The sequence below is a fragment of the Phyllostomus discolor genome, chromosome 13 (genome assembly GCF_004126475.2).
Source record: "Phyllostomus discolor isolate MPI-MPIP mPhyDis1 chromosome 13, mPhyDis1.pri.v3, whole genome shotgun sequence".
NCBI classification, from domain to species: Eukaryota; Metazoa; Chordata; class Mammalia; order Chiroptera; family Phyllostomidae; genus Phyllostomus; species Phyllostomus discolor.
The window spans coordinates 51,311,053-51,338,252 of NC_040915.2; the positions used below are offsets into that span (position 1 = coordinate 51,311,053).

The following is a 27,200-nucleotide window of genomic DNA, read 5'->3' on the forward strand; positions in this document are numbered from 1 at the left end:
TCTACGGGAGTATGTCCGATAGCACCTGTGCTGGACTTGTGGGCCTTGGTGCACGTCTCTGGCTTGGTTGTCTCGTGATTCATCAAGGTGGTGATGCTCAGAATCAGGTCAGCTGCCTGAATCACCCGGCGCTCTGCAGATCTAAACATATTTGAAACCCTGATAATCAACCAAATTCAGTGCAGGCAGGCAAACTGCAGCATTTATCAGATGGAATTTTCCTCATGGGCCCTAAATTCTTTGAGAAGAAATTTGAGGAGTCTAAAACAAAATGGCTTACTGATGTAAAAAAAAAAGGAAGGAAGGAGAGAGAGAGAGAGGAAGCCTTACTAAATCGAACTCGGGAAGTTTGGTTTCAGTGTGCAGCAGAAATGGGGAAGACCATTTTACGATAAAAGAAGGCAGTAGTGCAGTCCTGGTTTGGTGTGCGATGGCCCAAAGTTTGCCACTCTGGTGTTACCACCTACTGAGGGGTGGGGCAGGCCTCTTCATGTCCTGGAGCCTGTTCCCTCAGTCGTAAGCTGGGGGTGGTACAGGCCCTACTTCGGTTCTGACCATTGAGATAATGCATTTAAAGCATGTAGCATAGGTCTCGGCACACAGTAAGCACCCAGTAAGTATTACTGTTATTTTTAGGCAAAGCTGACGAACGTATGTCGAAGTGATAAAGAAGTCTAAAACAAGATGGTGGTGTCTGAAGTTAAATTTAGAATGTGAAGGGAAAAGAGGTGGTTCAACTTTATTTTGTTGTGTCTTGTAATTGTTTTAAAATGAGAACTGTAGGTTAAGATTCTTATATGCCTCTCTAGTGGTGGTGGGGGGGAGCAATAGTTGCCAAATCTATGGGACTAAAAAAAGAAAAGATGGACAATTGGTTAGATAGCACTTGAAGATAAAAAGAACTATTGAACATGTAATCATTACTGTGTAAGCGTGAAAGCCTCATTGAACAGCTAGCCTACCATTTCAATATTATTACCATCCCACCTTCTCTTGAAGACCTTTTCTAACCGTTTCGGCACATGGTGATCTCTCCTGAGAACCCATAAAGCCTACTGACCCCACTTGGCCTCGGAAAAGCACTGAGGCAGTTACTCCCCTGCCTGTGGCTCTCTTCTCTGCTGGGCAGTGATCAGGGCGCTCCTCAGTGGGGGCTGGGCTCGGCCCTCGGGAGGAGGACTGGAGTCCATGCCTCACCCAGGGAACATCGTTGCAAAATGCCCTCCCGCGTATTCAAAAGAAGGTGCTGATACACGACGTGATGATATTTGGTGTTTGCTGTGTTTCAGCATTAGAGAATAAACAGGTTAGGGTAGGAAATGAGCTCCTGAGCCAGCACTCCCCAGAGAATTAAAAGTTGCAAAATAATGTCCTTGAAGAAGGAAAGGCAGAGATCTTAACAGACACGACAGGGATTTAAATAGTGCCCCTGTTGAATGGAAGTGACAAATGCAGATGGAGATGACTTCCTGGGTGCTGCTGAGGAGGTGGGTGTGGAAATGCAGGACTTTCTACAGTCGTAGGTACATGTGTCTTGTTCTTTTCTGTAACGTAGTGAGACTTTCTCTCAGTCTGGCAGATCTTTGCTGAGCTCCTGCAGTGTGCAGAGGAATGATGGTGATAACTAACACTTCAGAGTTTACTGTTCTCCGGACCTGTTTCCTCTGATCTGCAGCAAAGTGGTCTCGGACCTATTCGGAGTCACTCACAGTGGAGGCAGGGGAAGGGGTTGTCTTGTTTGGGTCCTAGAGAACAGTTATACCCAGCGGAGGAAACGGCATCTCATCTTGTACTCCCCAGGGAATAGAGAGTTGCAAAGAATGCTTCAGAAGTGAAAGGCAAAAATCTGAACAGGCCTCTTTGCACAGCCTCTGCATCAGCTCTGAAGGTCTCCTCTGCTTACAGGCATCAGAAGTTGAGAGACAGCTCTCCATGCAAGTGCACGCCCTCCGAGAAGACTTTCGGGAGAAAAACTCATCAACCAACCAGCACATCATCCGTCTGGAAAGCCTTCAGGCCGAGGTGAGCCTCCCGTGCCTCATTGGAGGTACCGTGTCGGGCCTTTTAGATAAGGAGCCCTCTGAACTGGGAAACAAAACCCTGCTCTATCTGAGATCTCCAGAGACACATACCTGTGAGAAGCCGAATGGGGAACACTTGATCCACGTTCTCTGGGTAGTCTGTTGTCTGGAAAAATCAGGTTGCTCAGAGTGACTGCTGAGTGTTTTGAAATCAGGAATGCCCTACTTTTTACTGAATATGTCAATTCCTCCAAAAACATCCTTGCCAATCCTAAATAGGAGGTGGGGAAGGGAATCGTCCCTTTCTCCACTCCATTTGGGCCCAGTTCAGGCCGCCTTAATGGGGCCTATTCTCACTTACAAAATGAGAGCAATAGAGTATCTGCCTCATAGGGCTGTGGTGAGGATTTGCTAAGTTAATGCGCAGAAAGCACTTGTGTGGTGTTTGGAAGACTGTAATGTCACTGAAGGTGTACGAGAGGCCAGTCAGGGCCCGTGGTCCAGAGTGGGCCTGTGGGGAGACCAAAGCAGCATTCGGAGAGGGTGCTGTGGGAATCCAGGTGTGGGGGGTCAGGAGAAGGGGAGGGTCATACCATCAGCCCACACAGGGGCTCTTTCCTGGGGAGGCTTCTCCCTGATCTGCTCCCGAGGACCCCTCAGCCAAGCGCCTGAGAGAGCAGCCCTCTGGCTGAGTTAGACTTTGAGGGCCAGATGAGGCCAGACGGTGCACCCCACTGGGGTTGCGGAGTCAGCCAACACGGTCACGCCAGAGAGGCAGGCTGCTCCCCAGCCTCACACATGACCTGAAGATGTTTTTCCTAAAGCCTGTCAATGTCTTCTCTTTCCTCCTGCCTCTCGTTCCCTTCCGTCCTCCCTTCCCTTGGAATTCCTGCTGGGACTGAGCAGCAGGTTCTTGAAGTAAGTAGTTTGTTCCGCCGGATTTGGCATGCCTGTCTGACCATTTGTGTGCATGACTTGCCATTCAGCCGCCACTGCCAAGGTCTGACTCCTCCCAGGTGCCTGTCTTCTCTCTCGCCCCGCACGCCTCCTCCACTCTTTCTAGACCCTTGTAACACAGGGTCAACCCCAGGAATGTTTGTTGCCAGATTCGGTCACAAGTTTCAGGGTGTGTGTGGTGGGGTGAGGGAGTTGGCCACCTAATGCCGATTGCTTGCTCCCACTAACACTGCTGCTCTTAAAAGCCAAGCGATGGAATTGTTCATGTCAAATCAGATACTTCATGGGGCCAAAGAGCTGTATTTCAGAACCGTATTACCTCATTGCTTCACTGAGTGGATCTTGGGAAGCAAAGATGATCCATGGGAAGGAAAATGTAAAGGTCAGAGGGTGTTTAAATGAAAATCAGCTGGAGTAAGAATTCCCTTCACGTGGGTAACGTTGCTTCAGTGTAGGGAATAGTGGGCCCATTCACAAAAGGGGCCTGTTCCTTTTGGTCCCTTACCCAGGTGCATACTTGAGAGACAGTATTTCTTTGTTTGGTCAGATACCTGATCTCTCTGGACAAAGGCCACATACTTCATTTCCCCAGGACGGCCCCCTATCTGATTGATTGGTGGCCATGGAAGATCTGTGCCCTGTGAACAGAATTCTAGTGCAGAGTGAGAGTAGCCGAAAAGCAGGGGGGAGGTGGGTTTCGGAGGACCTGGGACAAGTAGACATTCATTTCAAAATCTCCCTTGGAAAAGGTCTGCGATTTGTCTTCCTTAGTGAATTGTTATCCGCACTAGACTAGAGAGCATGGAGAATATCCTAACCACGTCAGGAGAATATTTACAAGCAAGACACTGGTTGAGAAATCAGTCCAGCAGGGAACTGATTAGTAGGCGGAGCCAAGGGGACCTGCAGGTCTCCAAAGACCCTCCAGGGCCTCCCAGGGCCCTGAGCTGGCCGTGGGGAGTGCTGGTGCAGCTTCTCACCCTGCAGACCTTGAGGCCAGAGAAAACTTGGCATCTCTTCCCTCCTTCCTGTTTTCCAGCTGAAACTGAAGAGACCAGACAGACCTTCCTAAAAGATTTATCTCCCTCTCTCTGGAGACTGGCTGGATGGATATTCAGTGTACAAACATACCAGCCTGTTTAATAAAAGGAGAGAAATTGCTTCTGTTCACAAATTACTTTCTCAAGCAAAAAGCACCTCGAGTAAAATCAGTTAACCACTTGTGTCTTTGGCTACTTCCTTCCCAGGACACAGGCTAAAGCGGGCGCCGCTTTGTTGTCTGTACCCTGCTAGCTCCCCTGGTAAGTCAGGTCTGAACTGCGAACTCAGAGCCAGACCTGCTAGCAGTGGGAAAGGACGGCCATAGATTACGGAGGCACAGCAGCTGCAGGGGCTAGTGCGGGCCTTGTGCTCCTGACTTGAGAAGGAAGAATGGTGCAGCGGGTTAGGTTCCACTCCCTCATAAATTGTGGGGTTGAAGTCAAGGCTTGGGCAGGTCAGGTGGGGCTCCCCTCTGTCTTATCTGTGGAAATTCCAGAACACTAACTTTCCCTTCCTCTGCCTGGCATCCCACATTCCAGCTTCCCCAAAGCTCTACTCCCACCCCTTTCCAGACAGGTTTCTAAAGGGAGGGGTTTCCTCTTCAGCTTAGGAGTTCCCAGCTGCTGTCTCAGAGATGGGGGCACCACACCCCTAGGCAGAGCACTCGGAGAGACACACACGTTCATGTTTGGGAGCTAACCCCTCCCTTCTTCCTACTCATCGGCCTGGTGTAACTCCACACCACCCCCTGGCTCTCCACCCTTGCAGATCAAGATGCTGTCCGATCGGAAACGGGAGCTGGAGCATCGCCTCAGCGCCACCTTAGAGGAAAATGACCTGCTCCAGGGGACCGTGGAGGAGCTACAGGACCGGGTGCTGATCCTGGAGAGGCAGGGCCATGACAAAGACCTACAGGTACCGGGGCAGAGAAGCTGTTCTGTGGGACCAGAGCCAGATAGAAGAGCGCTTAGCTGCCTAGCTAGCGCCACCTCCAGGGTCAGGAGTGGGCAAAGTCCCCCTGCAGGCAGCAGTGGTTCTCAGCGCACTCACTGAGTTAGCTGGTCTGGCTCTGCCCAGAAGAAATGCATCACTACCCACGGGTCATCCTTCCGTTTTGTTCTGAGCCACTAGCTCCTCAAGCAGTTTCACAGAGTTCTTTCTGGGCTATTAACATGGCTGGAACACCAAGACTGTCATTCTGCCTCCTGGGGTTTGTGAAACCTGCTAGAGATTTCTGAGGGGCCTGTGACTTTCTGTGCTTGGCTCACAATGCTCCCTGCTGCGGCTTCCCCGGGCTGATGGATTTAGTTGGCATGAACCAAGACGGCTGCCCACTGACTGAGGCAAGACTTTATTTCCTGCTTCTGCCAATAGCTGGAAAAGGCACAGGCTGACCCCTTTGTGAGCCTAGTTAGCCTCTTCTTTCTCACTAAAGGAAATTGCTTCATGGCTATATTTGTCCTTATTTGGGAACTGCCACCAGGCCTCAGCGGAATCCCCAAGTTCACGCTTAACAAGAAATAACTCTCTGAACAAGATAATCACTCTCAGTCTCCCCAGAAACTGTAGCATCAGCTCCCAAGAAAGCTTTGGAGGGCTAGCCTAGGAGTACCCAAGACCAGTGGCTCAGAATGCCTTGCTTCCCCTTGGGCGTCCTCAGGGCATGCCAGGGAGTGGAGTGGATTGTAGCAGCGTCATTTGTGTGGAGGTGGTCAGTCAAATGTGCTCGAGCACCAGGTGGGCCGCTGCCCGAAGACTAGGCCACAGAGAGCCCTCTGGGCTCCGTGGTCAGCTGTTGAGGGAAGCCCTGGGATGTGATGGAAGGAAGCATTTTAAGCGAAGATCACTTTTTACTGACACTATCCAATCAGCTACCATCTGAGAGATTAACCTCTTTAAGGGCAAATCAGCAATTTTTCTCCATTTTTTTTAGATTTTATTTATTTTTAGAGAGAAGGGAAGGAAAGGAAAGAAGGAGAAAAACATCAATGTATGAGAGCTACATCGATTGGTTGCCTCTCACACGCCCACAACTAGGGACCTGGCCTGCACCCTAGGTATGTGCCCTGACTAGGAATTGAACTGGCGACCTTTCAGTTGGCAGGCCAGCCCTCAGTCCACTGAGCCACACCAGCCAGGGCTCTCCGTGTTTTTGTACATAGAGACACGGTTTTGTACACCTCAGCTCAGAGCTTGGCACATAGCAGGACCTACGTTAATAGAAAATGGTGCTGGCTAAAGCCTCACAGCCACTTTCAAGATGGGAAGGTATGCTCGTATTTTAAGGTTGATAACAGTAGCAGTGGACATTCGTATTCTTTACAGGGAACAAAGCATGTTTGCATCCATTCTAAAACTGAGGATGAGAAAAAGTGAATTGTCTATCCACCACAGTGCAGGAAGCCTTGGTAGAACCCGCCCCTACCTGCTTTGCTGCTCAGCGATGCCTTCTGGCCCGTCGCTGGCCTCTGCAAGTCAGTGTTTCACCAGCATTTGTCACCCCACTAAACACTCTCCTGAGGGCTGCCAAGGCAGAGTATGGAGAGGAGAAGGAAAAGAAGTACAAAAAAAAAAAAAAAAAGAGGAAAAATAGCCCCTGTCTAAAAGAAACTTTCAGTCTATCCTGAATTCACAAATGAAGTGCCCTTATCTCAGGTCGGGAAGTGGGGACTTGGGGGTGGGGGAGCACCAGGACCAGCGTGGACCATGCGGTGCCTGGCTGGCACAGCGGCTGGGTGTTGTCTAGAGTCCCGGTCACACCACATGCGCATCCCCCCATCTGTACCTCCTCTGTCGTCTGACTGGACTTCTTCAAGAATGAGCGGGTCGCCCACCCCGGGGCCTGTAGCAGGTCAGGCACTTCCCACTTTGAACTGGAAAGTCTGCATTTATGGACTGATTCTCATCCTTCCCAACTATTTGTAATTCTTGTTCTGCAGCTCATATGGAACTGTCCTCTGTCCTTCAGCTGCAACTAATCACCAGTGTCCCCCTGAAAACCCTTTCTGTTGCTGAAATGGCCTGTGTTGATGCAGAAATAAAAATCCCGGCTTACTCAGGTTGACTGTGGCCTTGGAATGTATATAATCCCATGATTTTAATCCTTTTACTCAGCCCAGGAATGAGAGGGGGCCTGAGCGGGCAGGGTAATAAGCCTGCCACAACCAGGGTAGCTTTGACCTGGCTCACTGTGTCACTGGGGTTCTGCTGTCAAACAGATTTTTAAACCACTGACCAAATCCAACTTTGTTTTTTTGTTGTTGTTCAAGCTAAGAGTAAGTATAAAAATTATTGATCAAGGGCTCAATGAATTTTAAAAATCAAGCAGTTTGCTACACTCAACACCCAGTAAAGACTACTGTCCCTTTAAAGGCCTCTTAACTGCCCTATTTCATCCCAACTGGGCATCGCCCAGGCGTGTGCAGGGGCCTCATCCCAGTGAGTGCGCAGGTCAGCAGAGAGCATAGGCCCCACTGTGGTGTGACCCAAAAACCAAGTGACTTGGAGTCCAGACCTTGCTCCGACATGGAGTGTGTACTGTTAGGCAAATCACTTGCTATCATACCATCTTGGTTCCCTCAGTGTAAAATAAGGAGACTGCCCCCACTTCTGCCAACATTATAAGCATGAATATTGTGAACTTGGACTGTACAAACAAAAGTCATTTGTTGTCTTTCTTATTCATATATATAAATACAGTTAGTGTTATCTTTGTTATATAAAGGATGATGTTTCTGCGCTGGCTGGTGTGGCTCAGTGGATTGAGTGCCAGCCTGGGAACCAAAGAGTCATTGGTTCAATTCCCAGTCAGGGCACATGCCTGGGTTGAGGGCCAGGTCCCTAGTTGGGGGTGTGTGAGAGGCAACCACACGTTGATGTTTCTCTCCCTCTCTCCTTCCCTTTCCCTCTCTCTAAAAATAAATAAATCTTTCTTTTAAAGGATGATATTTCTATTTTACTGGGTTCTTATATTTAATAGACTCTGCTCTGGTTTGATTCAGTTTTTCTACATAAGTCCGTGGATCAGTTATTGACCAGAGAGGGCAGACCTGTCCTGGTCTTTTGTTCTCTTGCTGTTATAATTAATTAAGCACCTTTGAGTGTGCATGAGTAATTGAACTAATTTTGTCCAGTGTAGAAGAGCTTGTACTTGTCTGTGCTGAACTTTTCCTGCTGAGATATATGAGGAATTGTCTAGAAAATAATTATAAAGCACTGTGCCAATTTAGTATGCCATTTGTAATCATGCCAAATGCTTCCTAGGAATGTCTTTTTTTTTTTAAACCCTAATTTCTTTTTTCTGAGTTTCCTCAAAACTGGGGCTGGAGGAGTTCCCACTGGACCAGGGGGGTTGCTGATCCATGGGAACCGTGCAGAGCGAGCTTGCCTGTTCCTTTTTTATTCTCTGAGCAGCCAGGTTGCAAACTCTTCTTAGTTAAGGCACGTGCAGACCACTGGTGCCATTACCCAACTGCCCTCCAGTACTGACAGCAGAGGTGAGGCTCTCAAGGCACCTAAAGAATTGGCTGAAGGCTCTGCAAGGCAGCTTGCTCCGCCGTTCTTGAGAACTAGAGCTCTGAGTTGCTGCCTGCCCTCCCTTGGTCTCAACATCTCGGTTGGAGCCACAGGCCCGCCTGGCCAATAGTCTGGAAAAAAAATAGTGAAGTGTCTGCTCTATTTTTAATGAGCAGAAAGGCAACCCCAGAAGAACTTTTTTATATGAGGATAAAATTAACCAAGTTTAAACCCTAGTAAGTTCTTTCCCCCACCCCAGAAATAAGAAATGGGGGAGGGGGGCGTACGGGGCAGTCTACAAATACAAGAGTAGGAAGCATCATTCGTGTGCAGGTATGGCATGTGGATGTGTGCATAGCGGTTAGCAAACGGGCTAAGATGCCGCAGTTAAGGTCTAATATTGGAAGTGCAGCGATGGAGTGCGCTCATAAGAGTGTGGCATGTGGCAGTCATGGTGGAGTCAGTCCTTACATCCGGCAGTAGTAACAGCACCAGGCAGCAGTACCCTGTTTGGACTCCACAAGGAAGGGGCCGCAGAGAATGCAGAGAAAGGCGAAGCAGCAGCAGCAGCAACAGAGAGGGAAGGAGCCCTAGTCTGTAAGCCGTGACACCTGCATTGCTGTATCGCTCTCCTTCTCTGGGCCCCAGATGCTGACAAAGGCGCCCCCAGGACTAGAGCATGATGCAGAAGGTAGAGACTGCTTTTTCCCATGGGTTTGGGAACTCTTGGTATTACTACCCGGATGTTATTCCAAATCCCACCCCTATCTCTTTACCAGACAGCCTTAACTTTTTCATTGAAATACGTCATATATATAGTAAAGCATGCAAGTCTTAAGTGGAGAGCCCGACACATTTTTGTAAGTATATTTACCTGTGTAACCACCCCCCAGCTCAACATAAAGCCTCTTATCAGCCTCCCACAAGCCTCCCTCCCGGGCAGTACCCTGCCACTTCCTCAGAAATAAATCTCTATTTTAACTTTCATCTCTTATATCTCAGTAAAGTTTGGGCACTTTTTATAAATGGAAATATATATAGTTTTGTGCCTGGCTTTTGCTCAACATTATGTTGATGAAATTCATCCATATTGTGGCATATAGTAGCTGTGTGTTCTTGGTTTTACTATAGTATAGTGTTCCAGCACGGGAATATGCCTGTGCTATTCTTACTGGCATTTGGACTGTTTCCCACTTGTGGCTCTTAGGAATAATGCTGCTGTGAACATCTTGTTTGTCTTTTGTTCATGTATGGGGTCATTCGTGTTGGGTCTGCACCTCAAGAGTAGACCTGCTGGATCACAGGGCTGGTGTGTATTTCACTCATTAGAAACGGCCAGTCTTCCAGGGTGGCTGTACGTCTGCCACCCCCACCTGCAGTGAGAGTCCCAGTTGTTCCACATCCTCATTAATGCTTGATATTATTACTTTGCTGTGATTTGTTTGTTTTAGCCGTTTTTGGTGAAAGCCTAATGGTATGTTACCTGTATGTGTGTGTGTGTGTAATTTTTTTATTATGGAGAATGATGTCAGGCAAACTCAGAAATACAGCAGTGTAATGATGCCCCCACGTACCCCACTGCCCAGGTCTACAAACCGTCGATCCCTGACTGGTCCTCGTTACATCTGCTTGCTCCTCTCTTGTATTGTGTTAAAGTAAATCCAAGAATTTTTATTTGTCTGTTAATAACATATACCTCTAAATGATAAGAACTTAAAAATGTAACTGCAGGCCTATTATACCTAAAAATTAACAGTATTTTCTTAATATCATCAAGCATCTAGTCAGTGTTCACATTTTCACTTGTCTTATAAATGTCATGATTACCTTTCACATTTTTATTTGAATCAAAATACAAATTAAAGTAGGTCTGCAGCCTGGTAAGTAGTTACAGGGTCAAGATGGCGGCATAGGTAAATACGGCTCGCCTCCTTGCACAACCACATCAAAATCACAGCTGAAATATAGATCAACCACCACTCAGAACCGTCAGAAATCGAGTTGAATGGAAGTCTGACAAGTATGGAATTAAAGAAACCACATCCATCCAGACTGGGAGGAGCGGTGAAGGTGCAGAACAGGCTGGTCCCACATCCACATGCAGTGGATGAAAATTTGGAAGGGATATTTCAGGAGTAAGGAGTCTCAGCCCCACAGCAGGCCCCCCAGGCCAGGGTTCCAGTGCCAGGAATAAATTCCCATAATTTCTGGCTGCAAAAACCAGTAAGGATTGAGTCAGTAGAAGAAACTTCTAGAGTCCCAAGCAGTTTTCCTTAAAGATCACACACACAGACTTACTCAGATTCACCCTCTGTGAGTTATAGCACCGAGTAGGAGCTGGAAAGGCACCAGTGGCATATGAGGAGGAACTGAAGTGTCTGGCATCAAGGTGAGAGCTGAGGGACAGCTTTCTCCCAGCCAAAAAGACAGGCAGAGGCCATTGTTCCTTTCTGAGCCCTCCCCACACAGAGCCACAGAGCTGGCAGGCTGGTACCATATCTGTGACTCCATCAACATGACTAGCACTGTTTGCCCCACACTGGAGATCCCCTGAGACTCCATCCCACCCAACTTATGGGCCCACCCAAATTGTTAACTGTGACTTTTCCATATGAATGGCAGGTCTTGGCTCATGCTTCACAACTTCCTAGATCCTATCAAACAAACAACAGCTGGGCTCAGTGAGCCTTCAGCCCTCATACCTCTTGCTAAGTGGCCCAGGCACAGCACTAGCAGCAGCCAGCCTAGATTCACAGATTGACTTCACCTGGGACTCTCTAAGCCCAGCCCAAGTAGCCGACATCTCAATGCATTATAGCTCAGGCAGGGTGGCCCTGGGCAGAGCACAGGTGGGGCCTGACCTTGGCCTACACCTTCTGGGAAACCCCAGAGCCTGCACACCCAGTGTACAGCTACAGACCATGCTGGAGCACTGCCACCCTGCCTCTGCACAGCTGATCCTCCACAGAGGGCGGAGGTTGGTGGTCAGTGGTCACAGCCAGTCCTTACAGCTGAATACCTACGTAAATCCTTCCCATTGATCTGCCAACAGCAGCCAAGGCTCAACTACAAGAGGAGGGTGTACTCAGCCCACGTGGAGGGTACACCTGAGTACCCAGAGTCCCAAACAAGATGGAGGCAAAGAGGCCCACACCAAGACACATCATAATTAAAATGCCAAAAGTTAGAGACTCTTAAAAGCAGCAAAAGAAGTTAGTTACCTACAGGGGCATCCCCATAAGACTGCTGGTTTCTCAAGGAAAACTTTGGACTTCTGGACAAGATAGAGGTGTAGGTAGACACACTTTGCCCTCCTTGCACAACCAAAAGAAGAACAACAAATTTAAAAACAAAAAATAACCAGAACTGACAGAAAATCAAACTGTACGGAAGTCCTACAACCGAGGAGCTAAAGTAGAAACATTCATCCAGACTGGTAGGAGAGGCGGAGACAGGCAACCTGGGCAGAGAGGACTCACCGAAAGGCAGCAGCTAGAGGGCTCAGGCAGGTGGGGTAGCGGCCAGCAGAGCCAGTGGTCCCACATTCACGTGCAGATAAACCAGGAGGAACAACTAGGGAGTGAGACAGACGGTGCAACCCAAGGTTCCCAAGTGCAGGGAAATAAAGCCTCAAACCTCTGATTGAAAACACCTGTGGGAGTTGAAGCAGTGGAAGAAACTCCCAACTTCACAGGAGAGTTCGTTGGAGGCACCCACAGGGTCCTAGAACATACACAAACCAACCCGCCCAGGAGTCAGCAGCAGAAGGGCCCAGTTTGCTTGTGGGTAGCGGGAAAAGTGACTGAAAGCCGGCAGGGAGCTGAGCAAGCAGCACTCTTCCCTCTCCGACCCCTCCCCCACATACAGCACCACAGTGCAGTGTCATGGGTTGCCCCACCCCCTTACAACATCACAGCTGCACCAAGACAAAAAAATATGGCCCAAATGAAAGACTAGATCAAAGCTCCAGAAAAAAATACAACTAAGTGATGAAAAGATAGCCAGCCTATCAGATACAGAGTTCAAAACACTGGTAATCAGGATGCTCACAGAAATGGCTGAGTATGGTCACAAAATAATGGAAAAGGTGAAGGCTATGAAAAGTGAAATCAAGGAAAATGCACAAGGAACCAACAGTGACAAGAAAGAAACCAGGACTCAAATCAATGGTTTGGAGCAGAAAGAAGAAATAAACATTCAACCACACAGAATAAACAAGAATTCAAAAGAATGAGGAGAGGCTTGGGAACCTTCGAGACAACTTTAAATATTCCAACATCCAAAACATAAGGGTGCCAGAAGGAGAAGAGGAAGAGCAAGGAATTGAAAACTTATTTGAAAACATAATGAAGGAGAACTTCCCTAATCTGGCAAAGGAAATAGACTTTCAGGAAGTCCAGAAAGCTCAGAATCCCAAAAAAGCTGTTCCCAAGGAAGCACACACCAAGGCATATCATAATTACATTACCCAAGATTAAAGAGGAGAGAATCTTAAAAGCAGCAAGAGAAAAGGAGACAGTTTCCCACAAAGGAGTTCCCATCGGACTGTCAGCTGATTTCTCAAAAGAAACCTTAAAGGCAAGAAGGGACTGGAAAGAAGTATTCGAAGTCATGAAAGGCAAGGACCTACATCCAAGATTACTCTATCCAGCAAAGCTATCATTTACAATAGAAGGGCAGATAAAGTGCTTCCCAGATAAGGTCAAGTTAAAGGAGTTCATCATCACCAAATGTTTATTATGTGAAACTAAGAAAAAGAAGATCCAGCCCTGGCTGGCGTAGCTCAGTGGATTGAGCGCGGGCTGGGAATCAAAGTGTCCCAGGTTTGATTCCCAGCCAGGGTACATTCCTGGGTTGCAGGCCATAACCCCCAGCAACCGCACATTGATCTCTCTCTGTCTCTCTCCCCCCCCACTCCCTTCCTTCCCTCCCTAAAAATAAATAAATAAAATATTTTTAAAAATATTAAAAAAAAGAAGATCCAAAATATGAACAGTAAAATGACAACAAACTCAACTATCAACAGCCAAACCTAAAAACAAAAAACAAAAACAAACTAAGCAAACAACTAGAACAGGAACAGAATCACAGAAATGGAGATCACCTGCAAGGTTATCAGTGGGGAGGGGGAGAATGGGGGGGAAGATACAGAGAATAAGAAGCATAAGTGGTAGGTACAAAATAGACAGGGTGGGGGTTGAGAAAAGCATGGGAGATGGAGAAGCCAAAGAACTTATATTATGACCCATGGACATGAACTAAGGTGTGGGGGGGGGGTGCAAGTTGGAGGTGGGGTGCAAGGCAGAGGGAACTAAAGCGGGGAAATGGGACAACTATAATATCATAATCAATAAAACGTATTTAAAAGAAAAAAAGAAACTTTGCAGGCTAGAAGGGATTGGCAAGAAATATTCAAAGTCATGAAAAGGGATCTACAGCCAAGATTGCACTACCCAGCGAAGATGTCATTGAAAATGGAAGGTCAGCCCTGGCTGGCGTAGCTCAGTGGATTGAGCTCAGGCTGGGAACCAAAGTGTCCCAGGTTCGATTCCCAGCCAGGGTACATGCCTGGGTTGCAGGCTATAACCCCCAGCAACCGCACATTGATGTTTCTCTCTACCTTCCTCCCTTCCCACACTAAAAATAAATAAATCTTTAAAGAAAAACTATGAAAAATAAAATGGTAATAAATACATACCTATCTACAACTGAATCTAAAGAACAAACTAAGCAAACAAGAACAGAAAGAATAATGGATATGGAGAGGGTTTTGAAGTTTGCCAGGTGGGAGGGGGTGTCAGGGAATGGGTAATGAGGGAGGGGATTAAGAAGTACAGATAGGGCTCTGGCTGGTATAGCTCAGTGGATTGAGCACAGACTGCAAACCAAACGGTCACTGATTTGATTCCCAGTCAGGGCACATGCCTGGGTTGCAGGCCAGGTCCCCAGTAGGGGCTATGTGAGAGGCAACCACACATTGATGTTTCTCTTTCTCTCTTTCTCCCTCCCTTCCCCTCTCTAAAAATAAATAAATAAAAATCTTTTAAAAATACATTAACAAAAGAAGTGCAAATAGGTAGTTCCAGAGTAGCCGTGGGGATGTCGAGTACAGCATAGGAAACGGAGTAGCCAGAGAACTTACACTCATTACTTATGGACATAGACAATGATGTGGGGATGGCCTGAGGGGGAAGGTGCTGGGTGGAGGGGGACAAAAGGGGAAAAAAATGGCACAACTGTAATAGTATAATCAATAAAAAATAATTTTTAAAAAGTGGTAGTTGCAAACCAGTCATGGGGAAGTAAGTAAAACATAAAAATATAGTCAGTAATATTGTAATAACTGCGTATGATGCCATTTGGGGTACTGGAAATAGTGAGTGGAATGCTATGTAAAGTATAAGATTGTTTAACCACTAAACTATACACCCGAAACATTCATTCCTAGGCAACAAAAAATACATAAAATAGTGTAAAAAAAAAGTAGGCCTACACATTGCAGTTGGTTGGTGTCTCTTAAAACCTCTTTTAATCTGTAGGTTCCCCTTTATCTTTTTTTTTTTCCTGGAAATGTATCTGTTGAGGAAACGGAGCTGTTTGCCCCGTAGAATTTCCTCGGTCTGAGTTCTGCAGACTGTGTCCCCCTCGTGTAGTCGAGCATGTTTCTTCCTCTGTGTTTTTCTGTAAATTGGTGGTTGGATCCAGAAACACGATCAGGCTCTGGGTCCGCATTCCGTGTTTGTCTTGGTTTTGACAAGCCTTACTCTCATTTGCTGTCTCCTTGAAAGCTGCATCAAAGCCAGCTGGAGCTCCAGGAGGTGCGCCTCTCCTACCGCCAGCTGCAGGTGAAGGTGGACGAGCTCACGGAGGAGAGGAGCCTGCAGAGCTCCGCCGCCACCAGCACGTCGCTCCTGTCCGAGATCGAGCAGAGCATGGAGGCCGAGGAGCTGGAGCAAGAGAGAGAGCAGGTACTGACATCTCTGTCGCTCTGGCATGTGAGGCTGCCTCAGGACGGGGACAGGCGCTGGACTTCAGGAGCCCAAACATGAAGCCTGGACTTCATGGGGCCTGCCTGTTGCCCAGTGCCTACTGCTTCCGCTTTAGCCTGTGCACACCCCTAGGCCTGCAGGCTAGAGCCGCCACAAAATGGGCCCTGAGCGAAGCATGTCCCTGGCTCATTCTCCCCCCAGTGCCTCTTAGGAAATTCTTGTTAACTAATCATTGGCTTCATATCCCTTATATTTGCAAGGTCTAGATCATTCATGATCCATCCACTCGGCCTTTTTTCATACTACTCATAACCACTCATTCCACTCATCTTTCACTGACTCCCACCAAAGTAGATGACTATAAAGAAGTGCTTTGTTTGGCAGAACGATAGGGGAATGGAGGGCAGGGGAAATAAGAACTGGGAGTCTCTGTAGGTGTCCCAGGCCCATATAACTATCAGCATTTCTTGGAACAGGTGATTTAAAAAAAAAAAAAACTTTCTCCTAAAACAGTATCTTAGACACTTGGGTTCACATCCTGGGGAGTGGATGACCAGGTGGCAGTATTTTCCAGAGCCCGATTACCAAATTAATCAAGAATAATTTTTTGTGGGCAGCTGAGACTGCAGCTCTGGGAAGCCTACTGCCAGGTTCGCTATCTCTGCTCACACCTTCGAGGAAATGACAGTGCTGACTCGGCCGTCTCCACGGACTCCTCAATGGACGAGTCTTCGGAAACCTCGTCTGCCAAGGATGTGCCAGCCGGCAGCTTGCGCACTGCCCTCAGCGAGCTCAAGAGGCTGATACAGAGCATCGTGGATGGCATGGAGCCCACGGTAAGAGGCCAGGCTGAGAACCTCCTTATCCCACAGGACCCAGCTAGTGGGAGCTTGAAACCAAGCACAGAGAGTGAGGCTAACCCTGGAACTGGAACCTTTATAAAACCTGCAAGAATTTCTTCTGTGCCCATGTCATTTGAGAGCATTGAGGGGCTGAGTGCCAGGGAACAGGAGGCATCTCCCTGCAGACACCAGGATACACACAGAGTCCTTTCTGCATGTAGTTTGTACAGGCCATGGTGGTGTCAAGTTCAAGGGCTTTCCTTGGAAGCTTTAAATATAGAACTTTGGATCCAGGCAAAAACTGCCAGTTACTTTTCTACAGCCCATTGGTCCTAGTGGTGGGGTTAGCTATGAACAGGCACACTTAAAAAGTCCTGAAGCTTCTGCTAAAAATATGTAAGTGAGCACAGAGAGTTGCGAAGGTCAACAGGAAGGGCCTTCTAGAGTCCCAGATGTGGCTGCTCTTGTGGAGGCGAGAAACATTCCCATGGGCTCCTGGCAGACTGGCGTTTCTTCTGGCCTCCTGACAGCTTTCTGCCAGCCTTACTCTCCATTCACATTCCTGCTCCCCGGCTGCTGTTCTCAGGTTTCACCCTCCTATGGAATAGTTGTGTCTTTCTTTCGGCCCATGCTGGGTGAAGGGAGATGAAAGGGTAGCCGTGCTTATCCGCATGGGCCCCGTCCACCTGCGCAGTGTGCTGCAAGAGGGAGGCGGGTCATGCTGGGGAAAGGGAGCTGTTCTGTCCCTGCAGCAGTTTCCCTTCCCTGAAGCCTGAAACAAAACAAGGCAAAAAAATGCAAATGTGTAGCTGCTGTTTGCAGATTGAGCAAGAGATTTTCTTCTCTAACCCTTTCTTTCTCTCCTTCCTGCTCTCCATCCCATCTCCTGCGGTCTTGCTCCCCCCTGAACTGAACCATCTCTCTGCTCCCCTCCCTGTCGCCCCCCTCCACCCTCACCAACTCTGCTCCCTGTCCTCTCCATCCCTCGTCCCCCGTCCCCCTCCACTCCCACCATCTCCCTGGTTGTCTGGCTCACTCTCTTCTGCTGTCAGAGCTCCCGGAGAATTGACGATGACTCCTTAGAAGAACAGATAAGGCAGACCAGTGAGGATTCGAGAGCCCTAAGGGAACTCATGGAGGGAGAGAGGGGTAAATTGAGGCAAAGCCTAGAGGAACTGCAGCAACTCCACAGTCAGGTGAGCACCCGTCCTCAGTCCGGTGCACGGGGCGTGCACGTCTCCCGGGCTCTCTGGGGACCCTTGTGAGTTTCACTCCCCCACGTCTATTTGAGAAGCGGGTTTCCTCTGACAGATCCTCGGGACAGTGACCTACGGTTGAGTTGAGCTGGGTATTTAAGAGAAGAAGCCAGTTCCCTGGTTTAGCCCCAAGTAATTGTCTGGGACAAGAATAGCTGCCTCCCAGAGAGCCGGAATAACCTGGTGGAGGCTGACAGCTGCAAGTGCTGCAGCTCCGGGACACTCAGGGATGTTGTCCCAGCAGCGCTCAGGCAGGGAAGTTCGCACATCAAGGCTTGATCCTCACAGGCCTCCTCTCTGTGTAAAGGCTGCCCCCGCTGCCAGCCTGGCTTTCAGCTCTCGCAGTGCTGCTGCTGCTCTTGCTGCTGCTTCCCTGTTTGGTCACGATTTCATCTCAGAACGCTGGGGAAAGGACATCTATATTCTGATCTGAAAAGTTATAAAGAGCTTAGGAGCCAGCCCCGCCCAGAAAGTTGTTTCTAAAATGTCCCCTAGGAGAAAAACACAGGCTCTTCCTTTGGACTAGGGTCATGCGTAGAGGTTCCATCCCACTTGGGGCGGACACCAAATGGGCAGTATGTTTAAACCCTGCCCCCTTTTGTTCTTGTCCAAAGCTAGCCATCCCTCTCCGCCCCACAAGACTGGTAAGAAGTGGGATTTAAGCGTGGCCTTCACTTCAGTCAGTGTTACCTAAAGGATCGTGCAGAAACAAACTCCTGTGTTTTGGGGGGGTCGTGCCCATTAGACTTCCTGTAGCATTCTGGCAGACAAGGGGAGTCCCACCCACAGCCATTACTGCACTCGTGGTGCGTGGCCAGATAACAAGGACAGAGAGAAGCTGTTAAAAGCTGTGGCAAGCTTGGGGCGTGGGTCTGGACAGCCCAGTGCATTCTCATGCCTCAGACCTAGCCCTCGGGTGGTCATTTGGCCAGGAAGTGGTTCAGACTCAGGGACAGATCTTTGAAACTGGAAGAATAAAATGCAAGAGAACATGGATCTGAAAGTTCTTCAGATTAAGAGAAGTTTTATTTATTTTAATGCCTATTTAAATTTCTGTGGGGTGCTTCTACTTATCAGCTGTCTAATATCAGCTGGTGTTTTGTTTTGCTTCTTCTTGGAATTATGAAACTGGAAACACTAGAGGGCATCATTTCATTCAGAAGCATAAGCAAGGTGTAGGCTGGTTTATCTGTGGGGCCTCTTAGCCCAGTCCCAGGCCAGGAAGCCAGCTTGTGGGAGGTGCAGTGAAACACACCGTCCCAGTCTGGTCCTTTGGCTCTCTCAGGCTTGACCAGAGTGCGCGCCGCTTGCTCCAGAAAGGGTGAGGAAACACAAGGAGCGTGGGCTGGGAGCAGTCAAGGCCTTCACTGATGACATTTTGGGGACCCTCCTCTATAAAGGCTCAGTGTGTTCTCTCCCCTCCTAGCAACCGCCCGATTTCAGACCCTGAAGGTCTGAAAGCTCTGGCCAGCACTTCCCCCATCCCAACCAATCACCATCCACAAGCTTTGGATCGACCTTCCTGAAGCTGGACTTGAACACAGGACACCCCTTACAGGTTCAGGGTTGGCGTCCCATCATCGAGTAACCGGACGCCTCCAGCCCACGTGGCCCCCACGGTCTGGCTGCGTCCCAGCACCGGCCTTCTTTCCTGTTGTTGCCACCCCACCTGCTTTGCGTCAGCAGAACTGAACATAGGGCACGCGGTTCCCAGTCCCGCATCGGGGTGTTTTCTCTGGCCTTCTCCACCCTGAGGGCTCTGCTGCCGCTTACACACGTCTCAGCGTTCCTCATCTTCAGGTTCCTGAGAAGGCTGCACGTCCTCCTTGAAACTCTCTGACTCCTTCCCTCCGGGAGCCACCCTGGCCCTGCTTTGTTCTGGTCCTGGCGCACAGCTCACCTTCCCAGTCAGACCTTAGACCCTGACGCAGACTAACCCAAATCTGACGTTTCTTACCTTCTTCCGGAGCATCTAGCATAGTGCCTTGCCTACAGTGGGTACTCGAATAATTGTGGAACAAAAGGGCAAATAAAGCCCTAGACAGATAACTTTGGGACCTTTTCTTTGATGGCATTCAATCACGAGGACACCCACCTTATTTGGGAAAAGTGGATTTAGGAGTGGCTGTAACTTGTCACTGTGTCCTCATAACTGCCTTCAGCAAGTAGGTCCCTGTGGTGGGCGAAGAAGGGAGTGGAGCTCACAGCCGTGCGCGCTGGGCTCTGGGTGTTACTCATCTCATTCGAGCCTCACGGCAACTTGATGGTGGGAAATAGGTACTTTTATGCCCGCTTTTTATGAGAATGTGTGTAGCTCAGAGAGGTGAGTCCCGTGTCATGTTTAGATAGCTGGCTGGCTCTGTCTCAACCAGCCAGGTTTTCCAGGTCAAAGCAAAAAGTTCGTGTTGAATTTTATCTGGAGCGTGTTGGCATTTCCTGCCCAACATGTACTTTTATCTGTCACTCACTCAGCTGACGGAACACCTGGCAGGCCCACGGCCAGCCCAGGTCACGTCGGGGTTTGTTTGCGCTTCAGAGGCCTGGCCGGCTCTGCCAGGTGCTTTCTGGGTCTCGGGTTCTGGGCTGCCAAGCTGCAGAACCTGCTGACAAACAGGGAGAGGCTGGGCGTCTCACCTGCTGCCGTGTCTGACTCTGGGTCAGCCGTGTGCGCATGCCGCGGCCTCCGCAGGGGCCCCTGCCTGTTCTTCTGCGAGGCCGCCCACCCCGCCCATCTGAGCTGTCCCCACCTCAAAAGCCCAGAGCACCAGGCACCAAGCACCGCTTCCCGAGGTTCTGATGTTCCCTCCCAGGCACCTCCCAGTACAAAATCCATTGCCCACAGTGACAACAAATTGTCCTCTATCCCTCCTCATTGGTGGGTGTCCTCTGATTGCCCGGTGGGGCTCCCCCAGGAGCTGGCACCTCTGCCGTCCCAGTCTGGGAGTGGGACGTGTCTATAGGGAAATCCATCTGCAGCCTTAATCCTGGGGTTTTTGGTTGGTGTTATTCTGTCTGAGGATGGCTAGGCCTGGGACTTGAAGAGCAGAGGAGTAAACTGAAAAGTGACGTCTCTCCCTGAGTCCGAGAGACAGACCTTAGGGATGGATCCTCCCTTGGAAAACGCCAAACCATGTATAATATTCAACAGGAGGGCAGGGTCCGGCATCCTGACTCTAGCCTGACCCGATCCGCTCCAAGCAGAAGGGGCGCCCACTCTTCAGTCACTCAGCGAATGCTCACTGACAGCTCTGCCAGTCGGGGTTTCTGGTTGCAGACAACAGAAATCACTCAGCTTAATTTGAGCAGCAGAATGTATGGGAGTTAAACCTGACAGCTTACAGAATAACAGGGAGGTTGGCGAACTGAACTTTCAAACAGGAAGGACCCGTGGGAAGGAGGGCAGCAGTCTGCTGTCTGTGTGATGATTTCCCGAAGGCCTGTGGCTTTGCTGTTCTGTCATGAGGCAGTTGTGACAGGCAGGTCTAGGGTTCTCACCTAAGTGTCTTGGGAACAGGGTTTCTCCCCTTTGGACTTCCTTAGTGGGGGAGGGCATGTCCTGTCTCCCACCAAGACATGCAACCAGGAATACTCCCAGACTAGGGAGAGATTTGGGGTGATGACTAGTCAAAAAATCACTACTGTCCACTCACTGCACAGACATTTTGGGATTAAGCATTATACAGAGTCAGGCTCTGCCATTGCGGAGTCCAAGGTCTGCAGGGCCACCACACAGTGAGGGGTAAGCTGTGGTCTCCAAGGGAGCCTCCCCCCCTCCCAGGACAGATTCCACAGGACAGAATCTGGTGCCATTCTCCGAGGTACGAGCACAGAGAAGGTGACAGGTTCGAAGTGAAAGGTGATAACAGCGGTTAGGTGTCTTACAAGTGACTTTGACCTGGAGAATAGACTGAAGATGGGAACCAGGGCCCAGGCTTTAACCGTCCAGGGCCCAGTGCATAACAGTACTCCTTACTGGAAACAAAACTTGAGTTTCTACCCCAGAAATGGTGTCTCAGAGCCCTGATGCGAGTGTAGCCTTCACTCATTAGTTCCCTGGGACTGCCTTGAGATGAAAGAGATGCGGTAGGCTGTGTACAAAGAGAATCTGGCCCCATGGCTGCAGTCCGGGGCCGCTGAGTTCCAGCCTAGCATGTGGCATCCTTTCTCCAGGAGAGATGGGTCTCTACCGGGGCAGAGGGCAGCAGAAAGCTACCAGCCTGCGTGGCACCCAGGCCCACCGCAGTGGTGCCATCACGTTCATCCCTTTGGTCTCCCTTCAGGTAACACTGCTGAGTGTGGAGATGACTGCACTGAAGGAGGAGAGAGACCGACTCAGAATGACATCTGAGGACAAGGAACCAAAGGAGCAGCTTCAGAAGGCCATCAGGGACCGGGACGAAGCTATTGCGAAGTGAGTGAACGTGGCTAGTTTCATTCTTCTTTCATTACAAGTAACATGAGTGTATGGTCAGCTTTAAAAGTTAACTCATACAGGAGACTATGAAAGTGAAACTGAGCGTTGCCCTGCTCCCCACCCTCCCCCAATCCCGCTCTTCTCTCCAGACAGACACTACTGGTGAAAGTGGGTGTGCGTTTCTTGCAGACCTTTCTCCTGTGCGTATGCAGGTGTATGTGGAATGCAGTTGTCGTGGGCTTTTTAAAAAGATGTCATTTATTTACTTTTAGAGAGGGGAAAGGAGGGAGAAAGAGAGGGAGAGAAACAGCAATTGGTTGCCTCTCTTGCCCCCAGCTGGGGACCTGGCCCGCAATGCAGGCATGTGCCCTGACTGGGAATCAAACTGGAGACCTTTCAGTTCGCAGGCCGGCACTCAATCCTCTGAGCCACACTGGCCAGGAAAACAGAATGAAGACGGAGAACAGGGTCCCAGACGGTTAAAGCCTGGGACCTGGTTCCCATCTTCAGTCTATTCTCCAGGTCAAAGCCACTTGTAAGTCAGACACCTAACTGATGTTATCACCTTTCACTTCGAACCTGTCACTTTCTCTGTGCTCCATGCCTCGGAGAACCGTGCCAGATTCTGTCCTGTGGGGGGAGGCTCCCTTGGAGACTTACCCCTCACTGTGTGGTGGCCCTGTAGACCTTGGGCTTTTTAAACGCATCAGTGGACGATGCTCCTCCACATGTCTTGTTTTTCCCCCACCTGCATCTCGGAGAACCTCCCAATTTCATGATATATATCTACCTCACCTTTTTTATTTTAGGGGCTTTTATTCTTTTATTATGGACATTTTCAAGCATACACAAAGTCGGGGGTGGGGGGAGCTGGACCCCTGCTTACCCATCTCTCAACTCCAACACTAATCATCATGTGGCTGGTGCTTTACATCTCCGTGCAGTGCTGAGGAAGATCAGGAGACATCCTGTCCCCAGGTCTGTAATCACTTCAGCATGGGTCTCTACCAGGAAACGACGCTTTTTGTAAAGCACTCAACCACAATACAGTTATCACACCTGAAAAAACTCACAATTTCTTACGTCATCTGGTTCGAGGGTTCAGGTTTCCCCAGTTGTCTCATAAATGTCTTTATAATTTAGTAGACTCAGGCTTCAAAGGCCACTTATTGCATTTACTTGCTATGTCCCAATAGTCCGTTATACTCCACTCCATCTCCAGGTGAGGCCCTGCATCGGGCACTTTCTGGAAGAAGACACCCCCCCCACCCCGGCCCCGCCCACCCACGCCACTCCCGGAGCAGCTGCCGCCCCTCCGCGGGGCTCGGCAGCGTTAGTCAGCGCATTGCGAGGTCTCCGGGGTGCTCGCGGCGCCGCCTGCCGGGAGCTCCAGAGGCTGCAGAGGGGCGGGGCGCCGCGCCAGGGGTTCGCTCTGGCAGGCCGGGCGTCCGTGGCAACCGGCTCGGGAGGATTTCCGGTTTGCCATTGGCCAATGGCAGCCGACATGACGTGGCGTCCTAGCCTCCGTGCTCATTGGACAGGCTCAGTTCCAGTCCCTACAGCCGCAGTGCGGTGCCGCCCTGGCCGGGCGGTGCGGCAGTGTGGGCTGGGCTGTCCTGAGCTGCATCTCCAGAAAAGGCTGGCGGGGCGCCGTTCTGGAGCGGTGGGGGTGTCGGGGGTTGAGTGACTACACAGTGGGCCAAGGGGCCAGTGAGGACCTGCTGGTCACGGTGGTGGCCTGAACTGGCTTGACCTCAACTGCCCCGCCTCGGGCGGCGCTTAGCTTGGTGCTCATTGGAGTACTTTTTTCTCATGCTGCAGCTGGGCTGTCTCTGCACGCGGGTCCTCTAGCTGTCCTTGGGCGTGCACATTTGTCGCTGGCCCTGTGCAGCGAGGATACTTTCGCTAGTTTTTGTCGTGTCGAATGCAAAAAGTAACAGTTGACGAAGACGAGGACTAAATGCCCCTTTGGGCAGAGAGGCAACCCGTGCCACCTCTGCAGAGGCGGCGCAGCTTCCTGCACTTTCTGTTCCTGTTCCTAGTCCCCCACCCCTCACACCAAAAAATTAATATTCTTTTTCATTGGTGTATGATGTAGTAGTGTTGAGGAAGTTTTACAAAGTAATGTGCGAAACATTTCAAAATGTAAAAATACAGCATGCATGTAAGTGGATGGGTGGCAGCAGTTACCCATCAAGGTGCAGTTGCTGGGGGCCATAGCCTGCAACCCAGGCATGTGCCCTGACTGGGAATTGAACCTGTGATGCTTTGGTTCGCAGCCCACACTCAATCCACTGAGCTATGCCAGGCAGGGCTTAGGTCTTTTTTCTTGAGCAGAGCAAGTATTTCAGACCTTGCTTTTTGGCGCTTTCCTCCCCTAGGCCCAGATACATTGTAAGTAATTTACCACCAGCCCCTTAGTCGTTGGCTACGATGATTAGCTAAGAGGTGATGATCTCCACTTTGTGGCCACCTTTGCATACAGGAGTATCTCTCAGATCCCTTAAGAGGGGTATTGCTAAGTGAAAAGGAGGGGACCAGGAGGACAAGGTCCCACCTCCCATAGGGATCAGCTTTGCGGGGCAAGGATCAGCAGCTCCCTAGGGCCTTTGACCTCCTTCGGGTTCTGGTCCTGATTTAAGTGTCATGCCCTTAACCACTTCATCTGTGAGCTGGGCAGACACATCATCCTTTCCCCTTTAGGTCAGTTAGGGAAATTGAGAAAACGTCTGTGAAAATGTGCTACAGACTTTCCCGCCTTCTGCAAGTTACATCATAGTTACTGTTACTGTTTGTTGTGAGTTTAAGGTCAGAGCGCCTTTCCTCATCTTGTGGACTCCGGGTGTCCCAGGTAAGAACCCGCTGCTCTGGCACGGGGTGTCCATAGTCACTCTGGCTTGTGTTTTCAGGAAAAATGCTGTGGAGCTGGAACTCGCCAAATGCAAGATGGACATGATGTCTCTGAACAGCCAGCTGCTGGATGCCATTCAGCAGAAACTGAACCTCTCGCAGCAGCTCGAGGCTTGGCAGGTAAGGGAGGACGAGGCTCCAGGAGGAGTCTGTGACACGGGCAGAGTTGGTTTTACTGGAGGGGCCGGTGTGCATGGGCTAGCAGCAGCCATAGTCTTCACCTGCTGAAATGCAGAGCTATTGCTGCCCCAGGTCCTGGGGAAGGATGCCTGAGGATACTCTCGGAGCAGTGAACCCCAGGTTGTGCTGCTTGGGGCAGGGGCCTCCTTCTACTGATCATCACGGCTTTGTTTAAATTCGCTAGAAAGAAGCAGCTGTTAACTTGGAGGGCCCAGGAAGCCCTGTAAGGCTGAGTGAAAATTCACAGGAGGATGTAGTTCAGCAACCCTCAAGTTGCCAGCAGCTGCTGTCCTTCCCTTTCTAAAAGGCCAGCTTCCTTTTTCCGAAGAGTGCTGTCCAGGTGCAGGCCCGGGGAGTAAGGGTCAGTGTGTCCCTGCAGGACCACTGTTTGCAGAGCCCGGGCAGCCCACGCCGTCTCAGGTCTAGCTTGGCTCTCTGCTGGACCACAGCTGTACTTGCTTTTTGCTCATGAGGTCAGGGTGGTACGATTTCAGGACATGGGTGCAACCATTCGTGTTGCTCCCCAAGAAATCCTAACCAGGCTGATGAAAAGCCACTTGCAGCTTTACCAGGCAAGCCCCACTGTGGAGGGCAGGTTGTGGGTGACCTTTCCTCCAGGGGTCCTTCTGAGCTTTGACCCTCCTCCACCCCCCCAGACCTGGTCCCTGGCTCCTAGGCCAGCCTGCCCTGGCTTACCGTCCTGTTCTTTTCTCTTCTCTCCTGGCTACAGTTTGCTTCCTCAGGGCTTTTTACTATCTGGCTCCTTTGGTTTCTGATCTAGTGGCCTTTCTCAGTTCCTGTATCAACAGCTTTAGTTGTACACCCCTCCTGCCTTTGAGGTGAGACTGGGCCCTCATCCCGCCCACACTCCCCCCCACTGCCATCGAAGCCCCATCCCTGCTGCCCCCCTTGTGGTTCACTGTGTTCTGTGTGCTAGAGTCTGGCATCATGTCTGTGCAGTGTGCCCTGCCATGGAGTCCTGGCCTCCCTCTCATCACCATCACGTCCAGTGAACACGGCAGCACGTGACCCAGCACTGACAGGCTGACCCCTGGTTCTTGGTGCCACCACCTCGTAAATGAGTTGCTTTGGCTGCAGACGTAACAGCAGGCATGGAATTATGACCAGCTCATAGATGTGCGTGCATGGTGTTCTACAGTGCCATGTGCCATAGCATCACCTGGAGAAATTTTAAAGGATAAAAAAATGCAGTTTTCAATGTGCCAGAATAAACACTGGCAGCTCTGAAAGGGTCTCTTTCTGAAGGACGCTCTAACATTCCTAATGTTGCACTCAACAACGTAGATTTTATTAAGCATGTCCTGAGCACAGGGCACTGTGCTGAGGATTCGACACTGGGACACTACAAGTAGGGAGGATGTGTCCTCTTTCTGTAAGGAGGGATGAAGTCAGGACGATGAGCATGAAGGAAGATGGGGGTAGGAAGAGAGGAAGGCAGGAGAGCAGGACCCGAGCAGAGGAGGAAACAAGAAGTCCACACCCGCGGCTGCCTGGTGACGTGGTGAGAGTCTGTCTCACACTGAAACCTGCGGACACTCACTTGACACCCAGTGGTGTGGGGGCAGGAGGTGCTGGGCAAGCTGTTCGGGGAGGGGGGCGGCCAGCCCCACTTCCTGCCCTCAGGAGCAGCTGACTCACTCCAGGGTTTAGCCTGTGGCTTGCTGTCTGTTCACCAGGACATTCCAGAGCCCGCAGGGTCCAAGGGTGAAGGAATCAGGCAGCGGCGTGTCCTGTTCCCTGCTGATGTGAACTAGACAGGCTTAACCGATAGTCTTCACAGTGTTAGTGGCAGAATGTCTTTGTCAAATGGAGTCTTACACAGAATCAAAATCCAGCAACCAGAGTGCAGCTGCTCTGTGTGGAAGCTCCTCTGCGGAGTCAGAGCTGCTGCCCTGTACGGGGGAGTCGGTGAGGGGGCTTCTTCTGGGCCGCTTGAACAGACTGGAAGGGAAAGGAGCTGCCCCAGTGAGGAGGCTAAGGAAACAGGCCCGAGTTAAAGCAAGACAGGCCCTGAAGTGGTGATGCCCAGGTCTCTGCTGCAGATGGGAGCCTCG

General features: G+C 50.1%; 1 protein-coding gene across 6 annotated transcripts in view; it reads left to right on the forward strand.

Moving 5' to 3' along the window:
• BICDL1 (BICD family like cargo adaptor 1) overlaps positions 1-27,200 on the forward strand; it is a 78,948-nt gene that overhangs the window by 49,942 nt on the left and 1,806 nt on the right. The window contains exons 3-11 of one of the 6 annotated variants that reach the window (XM_036014152.1): positions 1,906-2,022; positions 2,928-2,939; positions 4,788-4,934; positions 15,323-15,502; positions 16,141-16,359; positions 17,418-17,561; positions 21,902-22,032; positions 24,945-25,065; positions 25,856-26,419. In XM_036014152.1, the coding sequence (XP_035870045.1) occupies positions 1,906-2,022; positions 2,928-2,939; positions 4,788-4,934; positions 15,323-15,502; positions 16,141-16,359; positions 17,418-17,561; positions 21,902-22,032; positions 24,945-25,065; positions 25,856-25,906 (1,122 nt within the window). In that variant the 3' untranslated portion in view covers positions 25,907-26,419. Of the gene's footprint in view, positions 1-1,905; positions 2,023-2,927; positions 2,940-4,787; positions 4,935-15,322; positions 15,503-16,140; positions 16,360-17,417; positions 17,562-21,901; positions 22,033-24,944; positions 25,066-25,855; positions 26,420-27,200 lie in introns of those variants that run through there. The other 5 variants (XM_036014151.1, XM_036014153.1, XM_028528833.2 and 2 more) reach the window with 5 other exon arrangements.